This window comes from Tasmannia lanceolata, unplaced genomic scaffold (genome assembly GCF_043159265.1).
Source record: "Tasmannia lanceolata isolate RefF3 unplaced genomic scaffold, GAP_Taslan_0.1 ptg000008l, whole genome shotgun sequence".
Lineage (NCBI taxonomy): Eukaryota > Viridiplantae > Streptophyta > Magnoliopsida > Canellales > Winteraceae > Tasmannia > Tasmannia lanceolata.
The window spans coordinates 16,742,444-16,763,361 of record NW_027518685.1 but is presented as its reverse complement, the minus strand read 5'-3'; the positions used below and the strand labels follow the sequence as shown (position 1 = coordinate 16,763,361).

Here is a 20,918-nt window from a genome sequence, read left to right as displayed (position 1 = left end):
TTACCAAGTCCACTACCTGTAAATTCAGTTGTCATTTACAGTATGATTCAAACTTGAAAGTGGTCGCAGTAACCAGAAATACCCACAAAACTAGATGAAGAAAGGTCATTCACCTAACAAACTTGGCAGCTGGAAATATCAATAATTAACCACGGCCAAATCCAAAGGAATGGAACCTACTTGATGAACTAAAAACTAGGACAGGTATATAGTTGAGGAGCCCAATGTCAAATTAGGGCAACTTTTGAGGTTTTATCATAAATGCCACCTGATGACAACATGTTCAGGACGTTTGAAGTAATTTAAGGAACCAAATTCTTGAAAAGCATTTTTATCACTTTAAGTTTGATGTTCCTCAATTTATGAAATATCTGAGTCTAGGTGAGAAAATGCTTTACAATTCAGAAAGTTGGAGACACTATGACGTGGAAGGGCAAACCGGAGAGGGATTATAACTATCCAAATTCCTTTAAGTCTCGAGAAACCTCAGCCCAAGAAGGGGAGAAAAAGGAGGAGGATGAGAAAAATAGAGTTAGGATCTTCTTTACTTGTTTTTAGGTTATAAGTTGGGGTGGGGGGGTTTATATACGATTTATTTCTAATCGTAAAGGGCCCACCAAGTAAAATAAGCGAACAAAAAAGAATCGTAAAAAATCATAAAAAGTGTAAAAATCACACGATTCAAAATCAAATCGTACTTGAATCATGTGATTTTTATGGAAAAATATTCTTCCTTCCGATTTGAATCGGTCAACCCTCGATTCGATTTGAATCGCGAATCATACAATTTTAACATGGATCATACGAGCCTCTATAACCATATCAGAACACAAGGGTTCAAAGGGCTTCCAAGTGATGGAAATAAGGGCTGAGAGTTTTCTAAAGCTTGCAGACCCACTTTTGAATGTAAAAATTTGGAGGATGTGCACTTATTGTTGAAGCTTATTTGAAGCATAAACTCCATAACTTTTGGTAACTTGGACAAAACGTCAATCATTCATGCAAAAAAATATTATCGATTGGAATAGAATATGTACAGGGGAATAATAAGAAACCACTTATTTATGAGAAAAGAATCATTACAATGGTCTATCACTTAAATCTAGTTTTTGAGATTTACCACATATGTAGTAATTGCTTCATTGGTCTATCACTTGCAATGGTCTGTCAATAATAAGCAACTATCAATCAAGTAAACTAAATAGGCCAATGAAGCAATTACATGCACATCAGCACATTCAGATAAACAGAGATGTGGAGACACACTTTACCAAAAGAAAAAGACTGCCGACGAAACAACTTAAATATGAGACTGAGAACCAATCACCAACCGTGACACTATGCCATATAAATAGGAGGGAAAACATAATTATAAATCAACAACTGAGCCAGCAATCTCAAACAATTCAAATATTGGAAAAGCATGGATTAGGGAGGCTGGGGCAACCTAATGGTAAGAGACTGAGAACCAAATTAATAAAACCAAGAAAAGCATAGCCCTGTTACAAATTCTAAGATACTTGCGCATCGTACCAGAATGTATAGCTGGTGGAAAATACAAGGTAAGAGCAATGGAAAAATTAAATAAAGCAAGCTAATTAACCAAACAAATAATTGGTTATTGCCCAATCCAGTTTTGTAGCAGAAGTTTGTTCCAGTTGACATCTTATGAACAATAGTAATAAGCACTGAAAAGTGTTAAAAAGTATCTAGAGCACTCAAGAAAAGCACTAGAGCTCCAATGCTCACCTGTTGATCGATTCCTCTTTTCCCTTCTTCCTTCTTTGCGAATTTAGGTTTTGGCAGAGAGAGAGATGAAAATAAGGAAACGAAACTTAGGGTGTGTTTGGTTGCTGCACTCCAAAGGGAAAGGAAAGTGAGTTTAGGCTACTTTCCATTGATTTACACTTTACAAGCATTAGGTTGTGCATGCATTTGGAGTCCAGAAGGTTGGGCAGCTATTGGAGATTTACCCATTAGAGCATGCCTTCTAAAGGCAATCGTTAAAGTGGGACTGAGTTACCAAGACACTATCTGGATGAAGTGATTCAAAGATGTGGCACTACAGTTGCTGATCGTGGGAAGGTGGATGATAACCACTTGGAAGATGGAGAACGGTGAGAATAAGGGAGCCAAGCATGAGCAGTTACCAAAAAGTTCCCTCCAAGAAGAACTTGGGGTAGTGAGGAACTGTAACCCGAATAAAGCTATCTCATTTAAAAAAAAAAAACAAATAAATAAATAAAGTAGTATAAGGAGGAATCTGTCTCCAAGAAATAGGTCCCAGAACCAAATCCAAATATGTATTAGCATTTTAACTTCTACTTTCCAATAGCATATTTTTTTACTTTTCCATAGCTGTAGCTTTTCTCTCGATTAAGGAAGCAATGAATTCATCCTCACCTCTCTTTAATTCAACTTCCCCTCACGCTGGCATTTCCTTTCCTATTTTCATATCTTCTTCTTTACTTTGTATTAACATAACTAACACGTATAAATTTACAGCGGCATTAGAGACACAATAAAATTGCACAGCACATACCAAGCACAGCTCCATGAGTAAATGAAAGAAAAAAACACAAGAGAAACCCAATTTTCACTCACTGCATAGAACATGAAAGGGAACCGTAGAAACCCTAATCCCTGTATAAACGACACCAAAACCAAATACTGAAATAGGAAGTAATGCTGAAATCTATTACACTGCTGAATAAGATACCAAAAACAAATACAAAAGTAGGAAGTCAATCAAAACCCTAAAAATCTAACGAAAATGTAATAAATCAAACTCTAAAAAATCTAACTAAGAAGCTTTCGCTGCTAAAAGTAGAACTCCTCCACACATTTGGCTCCAATCCAATCCAAACCCTAAAAAATTGAACTAAAGTGGAGTAATTCAAACCCTGGATTTAGGGGTGCAACTCGGGCGGGTCGGGTTCGGGTTGAGGCCAAGCCGATCAACCATTTACTCAACCCGAACCCGACCCAACCCGAATTCAACCCGACCCGACCCGAGATTTTAAGCTTAAAAACTAAAAAATTATGACAAATTCCGGGTTGAACTAGGGTCGGGTTGCCCAGGCCCTCAACCCGGGTTGAGAAAACCCAACCCGAACCCGACTTGAACTCTACCCAACCCAAGTTTTTTCCGGGTTGAACCCGCCAGGTTCGGGTTGAGCCCGCCCGAGTTGCACCCCTACCTGGATTGAATAAAATCATTTATATCAATAAAATAGGAAGCACGAAAAATGACCTATCTTGTAGTGGTAATCATAATTTAATTAAGAGCTGAGCCTTCTAAATGAAGTTGAACCGTTGATTGTTAATCGTACAAATATGCAAATACCAAAGAGGCCATTGTTCATTGATTGTTTGCAGATGGAACAAAAGCCTATTGCTTTATGTAGTGGTGGGCCCATCAAAGCAGTGTCTAGGGCATTGACTGCATGTTGCACATGTACAGTAGGACATGTAGTTTTTGCACTAGACAATATCATGCTTGTCAAAATGCTAGCTTTTGTGATGTTTGTCAAATTTTTTTCAAAGCTCTTTCAATTGAAGTTTCAAATTCTTGGTAAAATCCCAAAATTTCGATGTCCCATTTTACACTTTAAGAGATCTCAAATGATTCAAAAAAGATTTTCACTTTGTAGATTAAATGCTATTTCAAAGTTTGTTGAATCACTTTCCTAAGAAAGAATGTGGAAAGTGGATCTTTTACTGTTTAATTGCTTGATTGATCAAAAAGTTGCTAACCTAGAATTTTTTTTTTATGGATCGAGCGATCTGATAGTAAAAACTCTACTTTCCACACTCGTTTCTAAGAAAGTGATGAGCAAATTGGACCCTAAGATCCCCTAAAGATGATCTTCCTACAATCTTAAATGCAAATGGTTTTAAACTGAAATATAAAAATTTACAAATGTAGTATAAATAATAGGGTTAGTGCCTTCCAATGCTGCCTTAATTATGATAAATCTTATTAGCCAATGAGAACAAATTTTGGTGGAAGGCCTTAACCATCTTGTTTAGAATAAAAGGGATAGCTATGAAGACACTCCCTTCAGTGGCGGAGCCAGGAATTATGCGTAAGGGGGGCAAGCTTATACAGGGTTATACATAAGGGGGGCAGGCCTTCAAATTTTAAAGGAAGCTGGGCCCAATTGAGTATTTGGCCCAACTCAACAGGGGCAACTGCCCCCCTTATGCTACATGTAGCTCCGCTCCTTACACCCTTGTTAAGAAGCTTCCTAACAGCCCTCCCTAATAAGCCACCAAGCTGACAATGCATTGATCTTTTGTTTTGACAAGGAGATCCCCATTTTGTCAAAATGACAAATAAACCTCTAATTTGCGACACACAGCAATATTAGGAGGGATGCTTGAGACGCCCTTATATAGCACAACAACAAGTTCAGTTGTTAAGCATCACGAGTTTACTTTATGACTAATTTATCGATTTCCGACTGAAGAATCCTACTGACTAGATGTTCTTCATTTCCTGAAACACTTTCCCTCAATCCTTCAAAAGGTGACCATCTTTCAATACTATAAGTTACACCACGCTGCCAATTTTCCAATATCAAGGATTAGCATGGCCTGGGGCTAACGTCACTCAAGTGGGAGAGCCGTGTTAGGGGTGACCTCTTTGCACTGTTATGAGAGCATATGTCTTGATATCATTTCCCTCAGAAAAATAAGTATGCATGTAGTAGCAATACATCTTGTAAATAGAAAAACAGAGATTTTTTCAAAAAATTTCTCCAACTTAGAGAAATATTTATTGAATAGTTTGAACATTTGCATGGCAAAAAATTTCCCCAAGCCACGCTTTTGCAGCTTTTTCAAGATTACTTAACAGTAGGGCTGCAACTCGGGTCGGGCGGGTCGGGTTTTAGAGAACCCAACCCTACCCGAGAAATATCTCGGGTCGGGTTTTTTTTCGGAAAAACCACGATTCCCAAACCCGGCCCTACCCATGATAAATCTCGGGTCGGGTCGGGTCGGGTTTTTTCACGTTGACGCAATTTTTTAAGGAAAATTCTTATTTGGCAAGGCAACTCAACTCATAGAAGTAGAAATTACACTCACATTACACTTGAATCAAACAATGATGTAATTACACTCACACTACACTTGAATCAAACAATGCCGTAATCAAACAATGTTGTAATTACAATCAAACAATGCTGAATCAAACGCTTGAATCAACTCAACTCATAGAAGCAGAAATTACACTCACATACAATAACAGTGGGTGCGTGGGTTTTCACTTTTAACTTTTAACTAACAATAGAAAAAAATGAACATACTATAACTTATGTTACTCGGGTCGGGTCGGGTCGGGCCCCTTCAAACCTGGCTCGACCCGAGATTCATGCGGGCTTTTGAATGCTCAACCCGGCTCGACCCGAAACCCATGAAACCTGAACCCGGCCCAGGTTATTTTCGGGTCGGGTCGATGCGGGTCGGGTAAAACCCGGCTCAAGTTGCAGCCCCACTTAACAGGCAAAAAGTCTCACCGGAAGTTATCGTTTGCATAATCGCATTGTAAACTGGTGCATACAAATTGTTCGAGTCTCTGCTTCTATCCTCCCAATTATAGATTATTTAGGCCATGCTCGCTTTGGATTTTGTGAATTGATTTTCATTCCAAAATCGGTTATTGGACTTAAATTTGCATTTAATTTTGAATCCAATAATCAGTTTTAGGCTCAAAATCAGTCCTCAAAACTCCCAAATGAAGAGTGCTCAAGTCTATTTGCTTCCACAAAAGCTCGGACACGTCAGCAAAACTCTTTGTTTGGTTGCCATATAGCATTGAATTCCTTGGAGACTACCAGGGATGTCTTATGATAAGTCATTGCATGTCTAATGTGTCACCCTTGTCTCGTTCATAAAGTCTCAGCCAAAAATCATAAAAAAAAGGTGGTTGTTTACTTGGATATCTTGGGAATGATGTTTTTCTCTTTCAATTGTGGTTGTTTACTTGGATATCTTGGGAATGATGTTGTTCTCTTTCTATCTCTTTCCATCTCTTCCCTCTCTCTCCACTTACAATATGGGCGATGACACTTCCTACCATTACTCTACAAGGTTTACAACCAAATACTACTTACCACTATTCTAAGAGGTAAGTTCCGCGAATCCAACGCTTGTCTCCTCCATTTTGACTACTTACTCCAATACTCTACAAAGTATTTACCTGCAACCAAATAGAACTGGATTTCCTGACCAATATTCCAAGGTCAAAGACAGAGTAAACAAGAGAAGCCTACGCCCCAATGAACTGGGTTTCTACAAAAGTTTCTTTTTTTGAAAAGTTTCTACAAAAGTTTCTAACAGCAAATTAAAACAAGATGACATATTTCACCTACAAATCTTTAGAAAAAGTCACGGATATCTCTCACACGTAATTAAACTATTAAAGACAAGCTAATTATGTTAATTAAGAAGAGCTGGGGCACAACAACAAGGACATCTAGATTTCAAGGGGCCCACCACTATGAACTAATCAAGTGGTGGGCTCCACCTTCGATTGCCCATTAGCCTAAAAATCAACCATTTTAACCATATATTCTATGGCTTTTTTGACAATTAAATTTCGAATAATGTGTGCTTTTTTTTATATATTTTTTAACAAATCTAGATCGGGCAATTAAGATTACCCGGCTATAATAATTTTTGGACGGTGAACCATCTAAACCTAGATGTAAATAATCTTAGTCAGCCCCAAATGCGCTGTTGAAACTAGTAAGCATGATAAATTATAAAATAGAACAGGCCTAAGTTAATGCCCTAAGGGACACGTGGCACAGTATTAATTAGACAGATTAGGGAGATGATATTTTCACCCCCTGCATATAACCCCTGATTTGACGTGAAAAGTGGGCAACTTTATGTCAAATCACGTTATAAGGGGGTGTGCAAGTACTGCCCCGGGGGGGTGAAAATATCATCACCCTCATTAATTCCCTATGAGAATCCATTTTGAGTCCAAAACTGATTATTGGACTGAAAATTAAACGCAATTTAGTCCATTAATAAGTGTTGGAGTCAAAATGGATTCTCTTCTCAAAATCCAAAACGAACAGGGCCCAAGTTTTTCTATTAGCCCCACATTGATTGGGTGATCCTAGCCCTTGATGCATAAGGCCTTGTCTGGGGGTTCGCCAAGAGGAGTCTTGATTTTCAATGCTCGTGATGTATAAGGCCTTTGGTCTTTTGGCATGGGACCGCAATAGGGCTGCAACAGGGTCGGGTTTTTCAAAACCCTGGCCCAACATTGGATCCCATTATCTTAGCCTGACCAGCCCTGACCCTGAGTCAGGGCCGAAAAAACCCCCAACCCATTGCCCGCCCTACAGGGATCAGCGCGGCCCTGGCCCGCCCTTATTGTCCCTGATTGACCCTAGTGAAAATACCTGTTAAGAGTGCCAAAAATAAAGCAATCACATATCATATAGAACAAAATGATCAATAAACAGAGAAGGGGAACAAAATAAGACAATATGAATTCAACAACAAAAAGAGCAGCAGAGACAATTAACAACAATAATCTAAAGAAACATCAATCCAAGATAATAGAAAACATTAGCAAAAGAAACATGCACAGATGGTTCAATTTTATAATAGAAAACTTAGGGTCGGGCTGGGTTAGGGTGACCCAAGGCATTAACCTAGAACGCGATCCGACCCTGAGTCAGGGCCTAAAAAATGAACCCTGACCCGCCCTCAGGGTTGGAAAATCCAGCCTGACCCTGTTCGGGCTCAGGGCGGGTCAGGGCTAACAAGGCCAAACTTGCACCCCCCAGACCGCAATATAGTGGATTGACTTATGATGGTGTGGTCATCCATACTCCCACCACGGTGGGCCCACTGGATTTACCGTCTAGATCAACGACCTTTAACGACATAGAAGCCGAATGCATCATGATATGGTGCACTTGAGGTATCTATGTATTAAGAGAAAATATACAAAACTTTAGTTGTCATTAGGGTTTTTTTATGGAAAGTTTTTCCATAGAAAATAAACTTTTCAACATTATGAAATTTTATTTTTATAGAAATTGCTTTCCAAAACTGAAAATTTTCACTGTTTACAAGAAAAGTTGCATATCTACTAGACTTTGGACTTTTCCATAGAATAGTTTTCATAATTTTCTATACACCTCATGCATAACATGCATAGGGCCCACCAATTTACCTGATGTTTAAAGGGAGTGGCCCCACGAAGAAGAGGGGGCGAATATAGGGAAATGATATTCGCCCCTTTTTCACTAGGGACAGACCCTGGTATAGGACCCACCATTTTATGTTAGAATATATCAGATCTTTATATAAGATCAACTTAAATTTTGATGGGGTGTGTTCCACCATCTCCACCTCAATCCATGCATTTGGGTGGGGCCACCATTCTATGCATAGGTTTGAAATGCAAGTTGCTCATATAGAGATGTAGCCATGATTCCATGAAGAAAGAATCCCACTCTCTAATGTATCTCTTTCCACCAGTTTTCACATTCTTTACAATTTTTCTACCGACGCGCCTTAGCCTCATCATTATTTTCTTTAACAACGTTAAGGTACCTGTTAACCCTCATTGACACCTACTCACCGAATTACACTTGGAGGAATTATTTGCACACTCCCCTGTTTTGATAATGGCCTCCCTCACGCTGTTAAACTTTTCTTTTTTTAGGAAGTGATATTTACGTCCATTTTGATCACCAGGGACCACCCAGCGCCAGTGTACGAGGCAATCAAATCCACTGTTTTATTCTGACATCAAGTACATTAGCCTCCTTTAGTCACTCATTGATACTGGCGCTGGGTGTCCATAGTGATCAAAAGGGGCGTAAATATCACTTCCTTTTGTCTTTTTTCTTTTTTTAGTAATACGAAATATTGAACCCCTAATTTATGTTCACTGTTTTGCACCAATCGCTGTGTTTTATTTTTCGGAAAAGATATATTTGCCCCCTTTTCTTCCATGGTCCACCCCATCTAGTTAATAAAGAGTGGTCATAACTCATGACTCATAAATAGTCCAGACGGGGGTGGCCCGGGACAGAAAAGGGTGCGAATATATAACGTCCCAATCTTTTTGGTGTGAAAAAAAAAGTGCACTGTCAGCCGACATACGAGGACGCATACCTGCCGACTCCCCCCTGTTTTGATATCGACACCCAAATTAATTGTAGGGTAATGATAAATTCGCATCCCACGTAGGATAATTCGCTCCCTAACTTTAACGCCTTTTGACGTCAATTCACTTTCCAGTGGTGCGAATTATCTTAAATTGGGTGCGAATTTATCATTGCCCTAATTGTATTTTGCATCCTGTTTTTTTTTATCTCGCCCCTTGTCCTCACCGTAAACGGTCCACAAAAGGAGGCAGAAGAGTGAGAGACACATGTCGTAGACTCTTCCGGACCATCTGCCACGTGTCCTCACTAAAAAAACCCCAACCCAAAATCCCACCGCCTCCTTTTTCACTCTCTCTCTCTCTCCTTGGATTCTTACTTCATCTTCTTCCTCTCCACTCTTCCTTCTACTTTCCTCTATTTTTCCAAATACAGAAAGAACATTTCTTCTTAGACCTCTCCTCCTCCTTTGCTCTCTCCCTTTCTCTCTCTTTTACAATGGCAAAAGAAAAAGACAAAGAAAAAAACATGCTTGTAGGCGTTGTATGGAGTTGTGCAGAGATGAAACTAATACTCACAGCTCTTTTCTTCCTCTGTTCTTTAGCCACAATCCTCCAAATTTTCCCCACTAAAACCTTTCTCTCCCCTCTAGATCTACGCTCATGTCTCTCTAAACTCTCCACCACTTCAGACCCTCCAAACCCATCTCCACCTCTCAATCTTTCATCCCCACAAAACCCATCTCCACCTCTCAATCTTTCAACCCCACAAAACCCTCCAACCCCCCAAATCTCCATCAAACAACAAGAACAAGAAACCATACTCAACACCAGCTTAATCAAAAGAGCTTTCAACCCATATGGCTCTGCTTCATACCTTTTCATCCAGATGGGTGCCTACAGAGGCGGTCTCAACACATTCGCCATCATCGGCCTCGCGTCTAAACCCCTCCACATCTTCGGAAAACCCCAATTCAATTGCGAGTGGATTCCGGCCAATTCGTCGGAATCCGTCACCGTCTCCGGCAACAAAATCCTCCCTGATTGGGGCTACGGCCGCGTCTACACCGTAGTAGTGGTCAATTGCACTTTCCCAGTCAATGTCGGGGCCGACCGCTCCGGCGGAAAACTAGTCCTCCACGCCCTAACCTCCGGCGACCCGAAAGATGCCACCGAGGAATTAATTCCGGCGTTAATCGAAGAACCCGGTGGGCTAAATCCTGCAATCTTCACCGCCCCACCTAAATATGATTATTTATATTGTGGGTCTTCTTTATATGGTGATCTTAGTCCTCAGAGGATGAGAGAATGGATTGCTTATCATGTGAGGCTTTTTGGAGAGAGATCTCATTTTGTAATTCATGATGCTGGGGGAGTTCATGAGGAGGTTTTAGGGGTGTTGAAACCATGGATGGATAAAGGGTATGTGACATTGCAGGATATAAGGGAGCAAGAGAGATTTGATGGGTATTATCATAATCAGTTTTTGGTGGTGAATGATTGTTTGCATCGGTATCGATTTGTGGCTAAATGGATGTTTTTCTTTGATGTTGATGAGTTCATTTACTTGCCAAGGAAGAGTACTATTGGATCTCTGCTTGGTGGTCTTTCGGATTATTCGCAGTTCACGATTGAGCAGATGCCCATGTCTAATAAGCTCTGTCTCAGCAAAGACTTGGGGAAGACGGAGAGGTAGGATTCTTTCTTTTTGCTCTTCATTTTGTTTTTTGAATTGGGTATGTTTTCTGTAGAGAATTAATTTCTTAATGGGTATGATCAGAGCATTGAAATTTAATACTAGATTTCAGAGAAGAAAAAGCAGAGCTTGAATTTTCTGTTTTGGAAAGTTCAGCAGAGTTTTAATGCAACAAAGAAAAAGAATGAAAAAATCTTTTCCATAGAAAGCTTTCCAAAAAATCCACTGTTTTAGTCTATAGCAAAATGAAGACAAGCTGATCTTCCCCTGTTTCCCTCAATGGAAATTTCAGCAGAAAGAATGAAAAAAAAATTTCGAAGCTTAGAACGGCTGAGATTGCTTTGAACATTGTCTTCTTTAGGAAGTTTGCCCAACTTTCAAAGGAATGAATATTGTGACGAATAGTAGGGTGAGACACAGAATAGACGCAACCTGATTGGCCTGAGTTGTTTTTTGTCTTTATACATGGGCGGACGGGCCATTTAAGTCGCATTTAATTTGCTTCTCAGTCAGATCCAACTTACCATACTGTCCACGTGAAAGTTTGTGTTTTTAATAAATTAACAGTTTTCTTTGGTGCAATTATTGGACTTTTGGTTTTAAGGTGCTTGTCTTTGTCTCTTTGTTCTTCTTCTTCTTCTTCTTGGTTGGTAGGATGGAAACCTTTAGCTGTGCGATTTTTTTTTATGTACAGTGAGAATTGCTTCAGTTGCATTAACTTATCTGGGGAATGACATGAGCACACCCATCTGATTGAAAAATAAAAATTAAACCCACGCAAGCTATTTTGGTCTCTTGCAAGTGGGGCTTCTGTATGGAGCTAGGCTCTTATTTCATCTTTGCAGATCAGATGGCTCTCACTATATCATTACCCACTAGATGTATGGAGAATCAAACTCATTTATTTATCACAGGTTTTACGTGTCTTGGTTTCTCTTATGTAGTTAAGTTAGATTGGGTACTTATTTTAAAGGGTTTTAAAATAATTCAGCAATTCTCCCGTATAAGTTCTGAATTAAACCCAAATTTTAATAATTAAACATGAATTTGAAGAATATTTAGTCAAATTCATATACATTAGTTGAAAATCTCGATAGAAATTCAAAAATATTGAGAAGATGCACTATAGTTAAAACTGAACTCCCATTCAAATCTAGCAAACAAATGCAATTAACCATACTCCCATGCCTTTTGCTTTCCCATATTTAGAAACTTTATATATAAACTGATTGTGTGTGTCATAATCCAAAAACTCCTGCATTTTTTTCCGAATTTTCCCTAATTTATTCTTCCCCAACATTACCGAAAATTTGCAAACATAATCCAAACTTTTTAAGTATGATTTATGTAGAAAACATAAATGCATGTTTCTTTTTCCGCATAAGAAACCATTACTATGGTTTGGTCTAAGAAATTTGAACTCTATTGAATGTAAATAAACCTATGTCACCTTCTTTAACTGATCATTTGATTTAAATTCCCTTTGGGTAATGTACAGGAAGTGGGGGTTTGAGAAACTGGTGTACAGAGACGTGAAGAGAGGCATAAGAAAAGATCGAAAATACGCAATCCAACCACGGAACGTCATTGCGACCGGCGTTCACATGTCGCAGAACGTCGTGGGGAAGACGACCCATAAGACGGAACGTCGGATCAAGTACTTCCATTACCACGGCACCGTCTCCGAACGCCACGAACCTTGCCGGGAATTTGTCAATTCCAGTGAGCTCACCTTTGAGAAGTTGCCCTACGTCCTAGACCAGACATTGCGGAGCACTGCCTCTTTGGTCAAGAGATTTGAACTGAAGACCATTGGATCCGCATTGAAACGCACGCGCCAATGATACGTGAGAATAATTCTTCTTCTTCTTCTTCTTTGTTTTTGGTATCTTGCTTATATGTTGGCTAGCATGATAGAGAATAGAAATATATGTGATTCCTTTTGTATAATAGATGATCACGTATATAGAAAAGAGAGGGATGGGGTGTTCATTATTTATTTATTTTATCATTATTTCATAGAAGAAAGCATGGGCTTTCTCGATTGAGAGTCAAGCTCTATGTTTTCATGGTACGGATTCTTCATATTATATATTGGGATTTGGTTGGGAAATCCCATATTTAAAATCCATGGGAAGATGCAGCGAAACGCCATGAATGACACACGTCCAACACGAGGTTTCTTTTTTCTCTCTAGTAATGTGAACAATTTTCTATGTTTTGAATGATGCACCTCCTTCCTTCAATTCCACACTAGTTGTCGATGAGCTTTGCATGAATACCGCGTTTCGTTTGTTTTGGTTTTGTTTTAAAGATTAGAATAAGAGTGCGTGGCACATGGGGGAAGAAAAATGATGGATTTAGTTGTTTGAACAGAGTTTTGACCATTTTTGGTTGGAGAAGGTAGAGGGAGTCAGAGATTCTCACATGGAATGGTTGGGTTCGGTGTCATGATATTTCCACCGGTTTTTCGTGGTACTTTCCACTCTCTTTCTTTTACTTGTTTGGTTGGAAATCCTAACGACTGAAAAAAAAAAAAATACTATATGGTGAAAGAAAGTCTGGAAGGTGCCAAAACAGGGGGGTGGTCATGACTTGGTGCACATGTGCTAGATGTGCCTCGTGTTCGGGACCGTTGATGGGCTTAATGGAGATGTCTAGTGAGATTGAGACAAGTGAAAATCAACTGCTTATTGGTTGAATTTGGATTGGTGTAATCTGGGAATGGAAGGCTTAAAGTTTTTTGAGTGTGTTTTTGGATTGCCATGGAATCGGAATCGGAATCGGAGTCACCATCTCGTTACATATGGGCCCACCATATAAATTCCCTCATTTATTCAGCTACCGTTTTAATTTCGTCCTCATTCTGTTCAGGTATTTGAACCTAATGCATAGTTGCAACTTGGGCTTGACCAAACTCGAGGGGTTCAACCCAATTAAGGCTTGGGGGTTGGGCTGGGAAAAGCCAACCAGATGTAATTTTGGGCCCACCAGTGAGAAATCATGTGGCTAGTAGAGAATCAACAAACGAGAAGGCTGGTTAGGCCTTGGTTGTGCAATATGGGCCCACCAGTGAGCAAGCATGTGGTTAGTTGAGGCTTTGGTTGGGACATATGGACCCACCAGTGATCAATCATATGGTTAGTTGAGGCTTTGGTTGGGACATATGGGCTCACCAGGCAGAAATCAATTTTATTTTATGAGTTCCAGTGAGAAATTATGTACGTCGCACTTCCGACAGCTCTGATTTTGCCACTTGGCTTGTAGAGAATCAACAAACGCCAGGGCAAAAGTTGAATTAAAGCGTCTTTGGATACTTCTAAAAAATGTTTGCATTTTGAGTGTAAAGTAAATCCCTAGCAATCCCTTCTAAAAAATAAGAATAATTACATATCATCCTAGGTGGAATGGCTTTAATAATAAAAAAAATGTTATAACTCCATTATAAATGATATATCTAATGACTTCTTAAGAGATTTTTCAAATCAGATAATATCAAAAGGGAAATGATTCCGGCGCTGCATTGTTTTGATGAACATGCGCTCCCATGTTTGTCGTGTAGTATTTAAAGGGCTGTCAGACGATTATTATGATTCTTAGAAAGCTCTTAAAGCCCTTTAAATACTATGCGATAAACATGGGAGCGCATGTTTATCGAAACAGTGGTATTTAAAGGGCTGTCAGAGGATTATTATGGTTCTTAAAAAGCTCTTAAAGCCCTTTAAATACTACGCGATAAACATGGGAGCGCATGTTTATCGAAACATTGGAACGCTGTAATCATTTCTCTGTCAGAATAATCTTACAAGCAAATAACGACAAATTTTAGTGGAATGCAAAGAGGCCTTTGATTTTCGACCACCAATCATGATAAGAAAAACATGATGGTATCTAAACCGTTCATCAAGTGACCCTTGTCATAGTTAAGGGCATAACCCAAAAGATACAATGATTGGAGCAGAGAGTGGCAAGGATGAAACTAACTACCAAATTCAACAAAACGCAGATATCCCCCAATCGAATGGCTAAGATCATCAATAAAAAAAAATAGATGATTGGATGAACAGACACGTGTAGGGTGCTGGATGGAGTTTGTTGGCTAGTCTGCTTCAAATCAAACTCTTTTTGTCTTGTTATTCCTTGTCTTTCTCGCTCTTCGTCAGGACTCTTTACTTATGCGAAAGAGGGTGGCAAAAAAATAAAGGCAAAAGAGAAGGTAAAATGTCAGAATCACTGGTTTTGAAAAGCAGGAGCCGATTCTATTTAACTGTGAGCTGTAAAGCGCTTTAAAATCCTCTGCTTTCCTCATTGTTTTCCTACTACATCTTTTTGGGCTGAACCTTTAGAATTTCCAGAGAATAGTAGAGAAAAAAGAGGTGCTCGGTGAGCCTACCTGGCATTATTGGGTCCACTACAAGGAGGAGGAAACCTACACGGCAAGGAAACGAGCATTGCTTTATCACAACAGGCCTTCACTGCTTCATTTCCCATAACTGTTGAGTCATAAATTCAGCCCTCTCTCTACATTTATTATAGCTTTAGGAGAGCTGTTAGGAAGACAGATCCAGTCTCCCTTGAAATGGTGACACGTTAACAAGAAGACAAGAAAGATGTAATCTTGGCTGAATTTGGGTTCCAACAAAATGACAAATATAGCTCTCAATCTCAAACGAACAGGACCTAAGTATGCTAGATTTTTTTACTCATAAAATTTCAGATATCCTGTGAAAAGAAGAAAGTTACCTCAAGTAATATCCTTGATTTCATTTGGGAAATGATAGAAGGTATCCCTTTTTTCGCTCTTCCTCACCCATTTTAGGATCCGCCCCATCCAAACATAAGAAAATTTGGGCCCCACCTTATCAAAACATCTGTTGTAAAACGATGGACCCCACCCATGCAGTGCATGAGATGTAAAACATATCCACTGTAATAAATTCTAGTAAATTTTTTCCATAGAAAAGTTTTCAAATATAAATTTTCCATGAAAAGAAAAATGAATGACAATTGACAAAGGAAAGAGAGACGTTTTGGACTCTTCTTACTTCATGAAGTGTCTTATTTTTATTTTTCTAGTAGTTGTTACACTGTATTTGTCTAGTTCTCTTCCAGAAGATAGAGTTGAACATTAGATTTTTTATTCGTGGAGTTTACACTCTCCGTTTTGTTACTGGGTTTTTTTTTTCCTAGGATTTATGTGGGAGAATATTTAGTGGTCACATCAGTTTTTTCTTGGTGACATCAGCAAAATCTTGTCTTGAAAATGGTGGTCTCTCTTTCTCTCTCTACCTTCTCTCTCCACTCATCATAATATCTTTCTCTAATTAATGCTTGTCCCCTCCTTTGTCTCCTACCTTTACCCACATAAATCCCAGGAAAAGAAAAAAACCCGGCAACCAAACGGAGATTCTTTTCATTAGCAATATGCTCTCTCTTTTTTTAGTTAGTTTATTTATATATGTTCTTTTTTTTAGTGTTCCTATCATGGATGAGTGACAGTAAATAGGGAAAAAACAAAACGATAATAGGGAAGGCATACCAAACCAATTCCTCTATAAAACTCATGGCCGATCGTTCAATACACTCGAGTAAATGGCCACACAAAAAACAAAACCGACTATTGGGCTGGGGATTCGGCTCGAAAGGAGAGAATATATTGATAATCAAACAAGGAGAAAGGAAAAGACAAGAAGGATGGCAGGACAAACTAAAACAACAAGAACATCACCACAAAGAAAATAAGATAAAGAGGGGAACATTTGTCAAACAGAAAGGTCTCATGGTCGCTTTTGGATGTGATATAAGCAGTGAACGCATTTGAGTAGTTCAATGAAGATTGTTGTTTTCCTTGGTTCTTAAATTTGGTATGAGATTAAGATTGTTGTAGATGGAAAATTAAGGTATATTTCAATTGCAAAGAAGAAGTTTGAATTGACCAATATTCGATCTACTTCGTGTTCACCTTGGAGATCGATGTGTTCTCTTCCATTTCCAAAATTCTAAGAATTGTATAGTGTTAAAAGTGTCAGGGAGTGAGATCTCTTTGGCCTTTTTATAGATGATGCCTAAATTCTTAGAGCTACGGCTAGATTTAGTAATTTCTCCATTTGTGTGAGGAAAATTAGTAAACCCTTTAACTAGTGCTTTCATTACCAACTTAGCCAATCATCAGTTGATTACAATAATTAACTAGGTGAGGTAGGTAGGCTAGATCAGGCTACTAAGTTAGATTAGGATAATCTCTTTTCATAGTTATTTCTACCTTTCCTTGCTTATCTCTTAAGTACTCCTATATAAGCATTGTTAAGATTGATTGTAGTTACCTAAGATTAGTAAAATGTCCATTCTTCTACATGGTATTAGAGCAGATCGAACCTAACTTTGACCATAATAAGAGAACATTATTTTATTTACAGGTGGACGGCTGATCTAGCTGTCTGCCTCGCCCTAATAAATCTCTGAAAAATCTCTTCTTCTTGAATTTGCTTCGCTTAGATTTTCTGGCACCTACCCACAATTACCTCTCATCTCTCTTGTGTTGTGTCTGCTACCATCACTGATTTGGCCTTCTCACCATTGTCACTAATGGGGTAACAATTCCTATTGATCATTTTTCATGAGGATTGATATCTGTAACCGGTCCATAAAGACTCGCCCATCGAGGCTTGAGGCCTATCCAACCCATTGAGATCCATTAACCCACTTCGTGATCTTTCAAGCAATACATTCTTCAACTACAGGTATCAATCGTCTTCTTCAACATCATCGGCAACATGCAGCAATTAGCATAATCGGCAGGAATTCATCATTAGACTAATCGGCGGGAATTCATCATTAGACTTCGGCGGTGTGCATGAACTTAGGGATATTTATTGTAATCAAATATATATAAAATTTCAATCCACATACATTTGAGGGGGCAAGTGAGATCTCACTAGTCTCACCGTTAGATTAGGTTGAGATAATTGTTGGATTAGGCGCTAGATGAGGTAAGTAGGCCAGATTAGGCACATCTAAGATAGACAAGCGTGATCTCTTTTCATAGTTCTTTATTTGCTTCTCTCTTATGTACTCATGTATAAGCACTGTTAAAGTTGATTGTAATTACCTAAGATCAGTAAAATCTCCATTCTTTGACCCCCAAGAGTTATGATGTCAAACATCTTTCAACAAGCACTTCCTCTATATCATTCACAAATATGCATATCAATCCTGGAATGAACACTTGATCATCTATAAATGATCAATAGACAGGAGCAAATTTAATCCAAGCATTCTTCCTCTCTAAGACCGGTCGAGATAACTAGTCTCATGAAAATCACCCATTATATTCTTGGCTTTCATTGGAATTTTGTGGACCCTTTCTTCCAAGGCTTCATAAGCTGCCGAAAAAATCGTCAGGCTCCATTAATTCAATATGGAAACATAATCAAGCTTCTCATATTCGATGGAAACAATGGAGCTTCGATTCAGAAAGTCGAAAAATAGAGTTTACAAACGATACAAAATGAGTAATAGACAAGAAGAAAGATACACAAAAAGGCTTGTATTTTTGCCCGTGCCAAGAAGCCATTCAAACACTAAGCTCTCTGTGCTTCCTGTAAATACACATTGAATTCGTCCCTAGCCTTTCGCAAACGGGGTGAAATGCAAAACGATGACGGCGAAGAGGGAACAGATGTTGGAGGGGACTCAGAAAACCGAACATGCCGAGTTGATTCATGAGATTTCCTCGATGGGTTCTTCTTCAAGACACCCTTCCGATCGCTGTCGAAAACAAATGCCGACGTGACCGGAGAATTTGCGTCATTAGCACTGAACCTTATCAGCTCCAAGGGTAAATCAAAGTAGCGCTTCATACTCTCATTTCCTTCATCGCCGTTTACTATGGCTGATGAGCTCCATGAACCACATTCAAATTTCTCGAGTGAAACCGTCCTTGAGATTGCATTTCCATCTTCACTTTGATCTCTTTTTGCTCTTACTTGCTTTCCCTTACCTGAAAATCCAGGCAAAAACAAGCACAATGCTCCACACTTGAAGTTGTCGTCTTTATGATCAGATTTCTTGCCATTGTTGTGTTCATAGTAGAGATCATTTCCATTTCCTTTGGATTGAAGATAGTTGATTTCTCGTAAGCTCAGCTCGAATTCATCACAGGGTGGGAGTGATCTTCCCTCCCCGCAAGACTTGCTTCTGCGTAAATTCAATTGTTGAAATGGTAGAACAAGACGAGAGAGGGCAGCAGAGTGTTGGCGAGAGAGGGAATTTACAGGGAGAGGAGATGTCTGGTTTTGGTTTCTCCATTTCTTGAGGTTCTTCATCAGAAAGAGGCCTGATCGTGGAGATGAAGTCGCCGAACTTGGAAGACTAGAGCTAATGAACTTGGCTTTTGGGGGTATTAATGGCGGCGGTGCATCATTTGAAGTGGTGGTGGAAGGGATCTGTGTTTGGCAACCCAGTTCATCTTTCTTCTTTGATTGTGTTAATGATAATGGATCCACAGATATATGTCTCTCCTTGTCTGCCATTGAATGCTGGACTGGTTCTTCCATGGTCATGAGATTAAAAACACCTGAGCCTTCAATGCTACCAAGAGGGATTGTGTAGAAGGGTTTTGGGTGAGGATGAAGGGAGGGTTCAGAGATATTTGAAGGAGAAATTTGTGGAGAACGTGAAGAGCACGACCAACATCTTTAGTAGTGATCTCCATGTTCTAAATGGGCAGTTTTTTAATACGAGGCAGCTTACCTTAGAATATGAAAAGCCTTCTTGTCAGTTTGCTTTTATATAAGGAGATATGATTTGTTTAAAAAGTCAACTCGAACAAGAACTAGACCAAGGTAAAACTGAGCCGACTAGAGTGAGTCAATGACTGATATGGCAATATCTTATTAATTTGGACGAATCAAAAGAATTTTTTATTGACTCTTGGGGCAAAACTATGACTAAGACAAGAACTAAGGTAAAGTAAAAAAAAATTATTTACTACGAGGTTTTAAACAATGGTCACCCACCAATGCAAGACGGCCCTATGATCAGAGATCCATGATGAGAGAATCTTAATAATTGTAATTTTCATTGGGCATGATAAATTCCGTTCTCACATATTGCACGCACCACCTACATATTTTTCTATGATATATTTCTCAACTCAACTCAACAAAGCGTTTGTCCCAAACTAGTCGGGGTCGGCTAAATGAATCCTTTAGAAAAATTTCATGAATTCTAATGATATAATTATATAAATTATATTTTAGTATAAAATTATTTTAATAAGTGTTTTTAACAAAAGCATGGCATCTGCATTAGAGACTTTGGATGATGAGTCAAGATATATTAGTTGATAAAGATCAGGTGGGTTGACAAACATGGCAACGATTGAATTTTTTTTTTGAAAGATGACAATTTTATTGAAACTATGGAACTTGCAATACATAGAATCAATTAAGGATGGCCAGGAGCATACTCCTAGACCAGATAAAAGCAACGAAAAAAATCTACTAATTCATCCACTACATTGACTCGCCCCCGTCTAGGCACCGGATAACTATTTTACCTCCCTACTATCTAGAATCATAGATTTCACCACTCCTCCAAACTCCAAAGCACTATCACAGGCCCCCAACAGGTCGAATCCAGCAAAAAATGCCATATTTGGGGCCTCTCATGCAAGGCTTTCCTTAAGACAGATTTGTCATCACCATCTAGATAGTCATTTAGTGTGGTGATCTAGGTAACCCAACCAAACCGGAGGAGACTTGAACATGCCATGCTGAGTCAGGAACTCTAGCAGATATACAACCCCAAAGAACGGGATCAGGACTTTCTGAGGATCGCTGATCGTCAAAACTTCCTCCACTATTCGACAGCCCACCATCTTAAAGCGGAATAGCTTTTGTCTCCGTAGAGAACAAGGTCCAGTCCTCGAATTCCTGGTGAAGTCACAGAATGAAGTAGAAAGGGAGAACTGACAACTTGGGTAAGCTGGTCTTCCCGGATCCTCAAGGGAGGCCATCTTACTTTGTTAAGGATCCTGCTTTCAAACTTAGATGGGAGCCTTTTAATAGCAAAACC

The 20,918-nt window shown here is 39.1% G+C and overlaps 2 protein-coding genes across 2 annotated transcripts; one reads left to right on the top strand and one right to left on the bottom strand.

Moving 5' to 3' along the window:
• The first annotated feature begins 9,498 nt into the window (after window positions 1–9,498).
• Window positions 9,499–12,838, top strand: LOC143884601 (galactan beta-1,4-galactosyltransferase GALS2-like). Its single transcript, XM_077388250.1, has 2 exons — window positions 9,499–10,837; window positions 12,340–12,838. Exons 1-2 carry the CDS (start codon window positions 9,645–9,647, stop codon window positions 12,683–12,685), a joined length of 1,539 nt encoding a protein of 512 aa, XP_077244365.1. The 5' UTR covers window positions 9,499–9,644; the 3' UTR covers window positions 12,686–12,838.
• Window positions 12,839–18,296: 5,458 nt separating this feature from the next.
• Window positions 18,297–19,989, bottom strand: LOC143883314 (uncharacterized). The gene has a single exon (XM_077386663.1). The coding sequence runs from the start codon at window positions 19,400–19,402 to the stop codon at window positions 18,422–18,424; it is 981 nt and encodes a 326-aa protein (XP_077242778.1). The 5' UTR covers window positions 19,403–19,989; the 3' UTR covers window positions 18,297–18,421.
• Window positions 19,990–20,918: the final 929 nt, after the last annotated feature.

Bases quoted from the DNA above. Each gene is read 5' to 3' on its own strand.
- LOC143884601 (XM_077388250.1), top strand. From the start codon at position 9,645: ATGGCAAAAGAAAAAGACAAAGAAAAAAACATGCTTGTAGGCGTTGTA. The intron at 10,838-12,339 runs GTAGGATTCTTT...GGTAATGTACAG, and splicing joins GACTTGGGGAAGACGGAGAG to GAAGTGGGGGTTTGAGAAAC.
- LOC143883314 (XM_077386663.1), bottom strand. From the start codon at position 19,402: ATGACCATGGAAGAACCAGTCCAGCATTCAATGGCAGACAAGGAGAGA.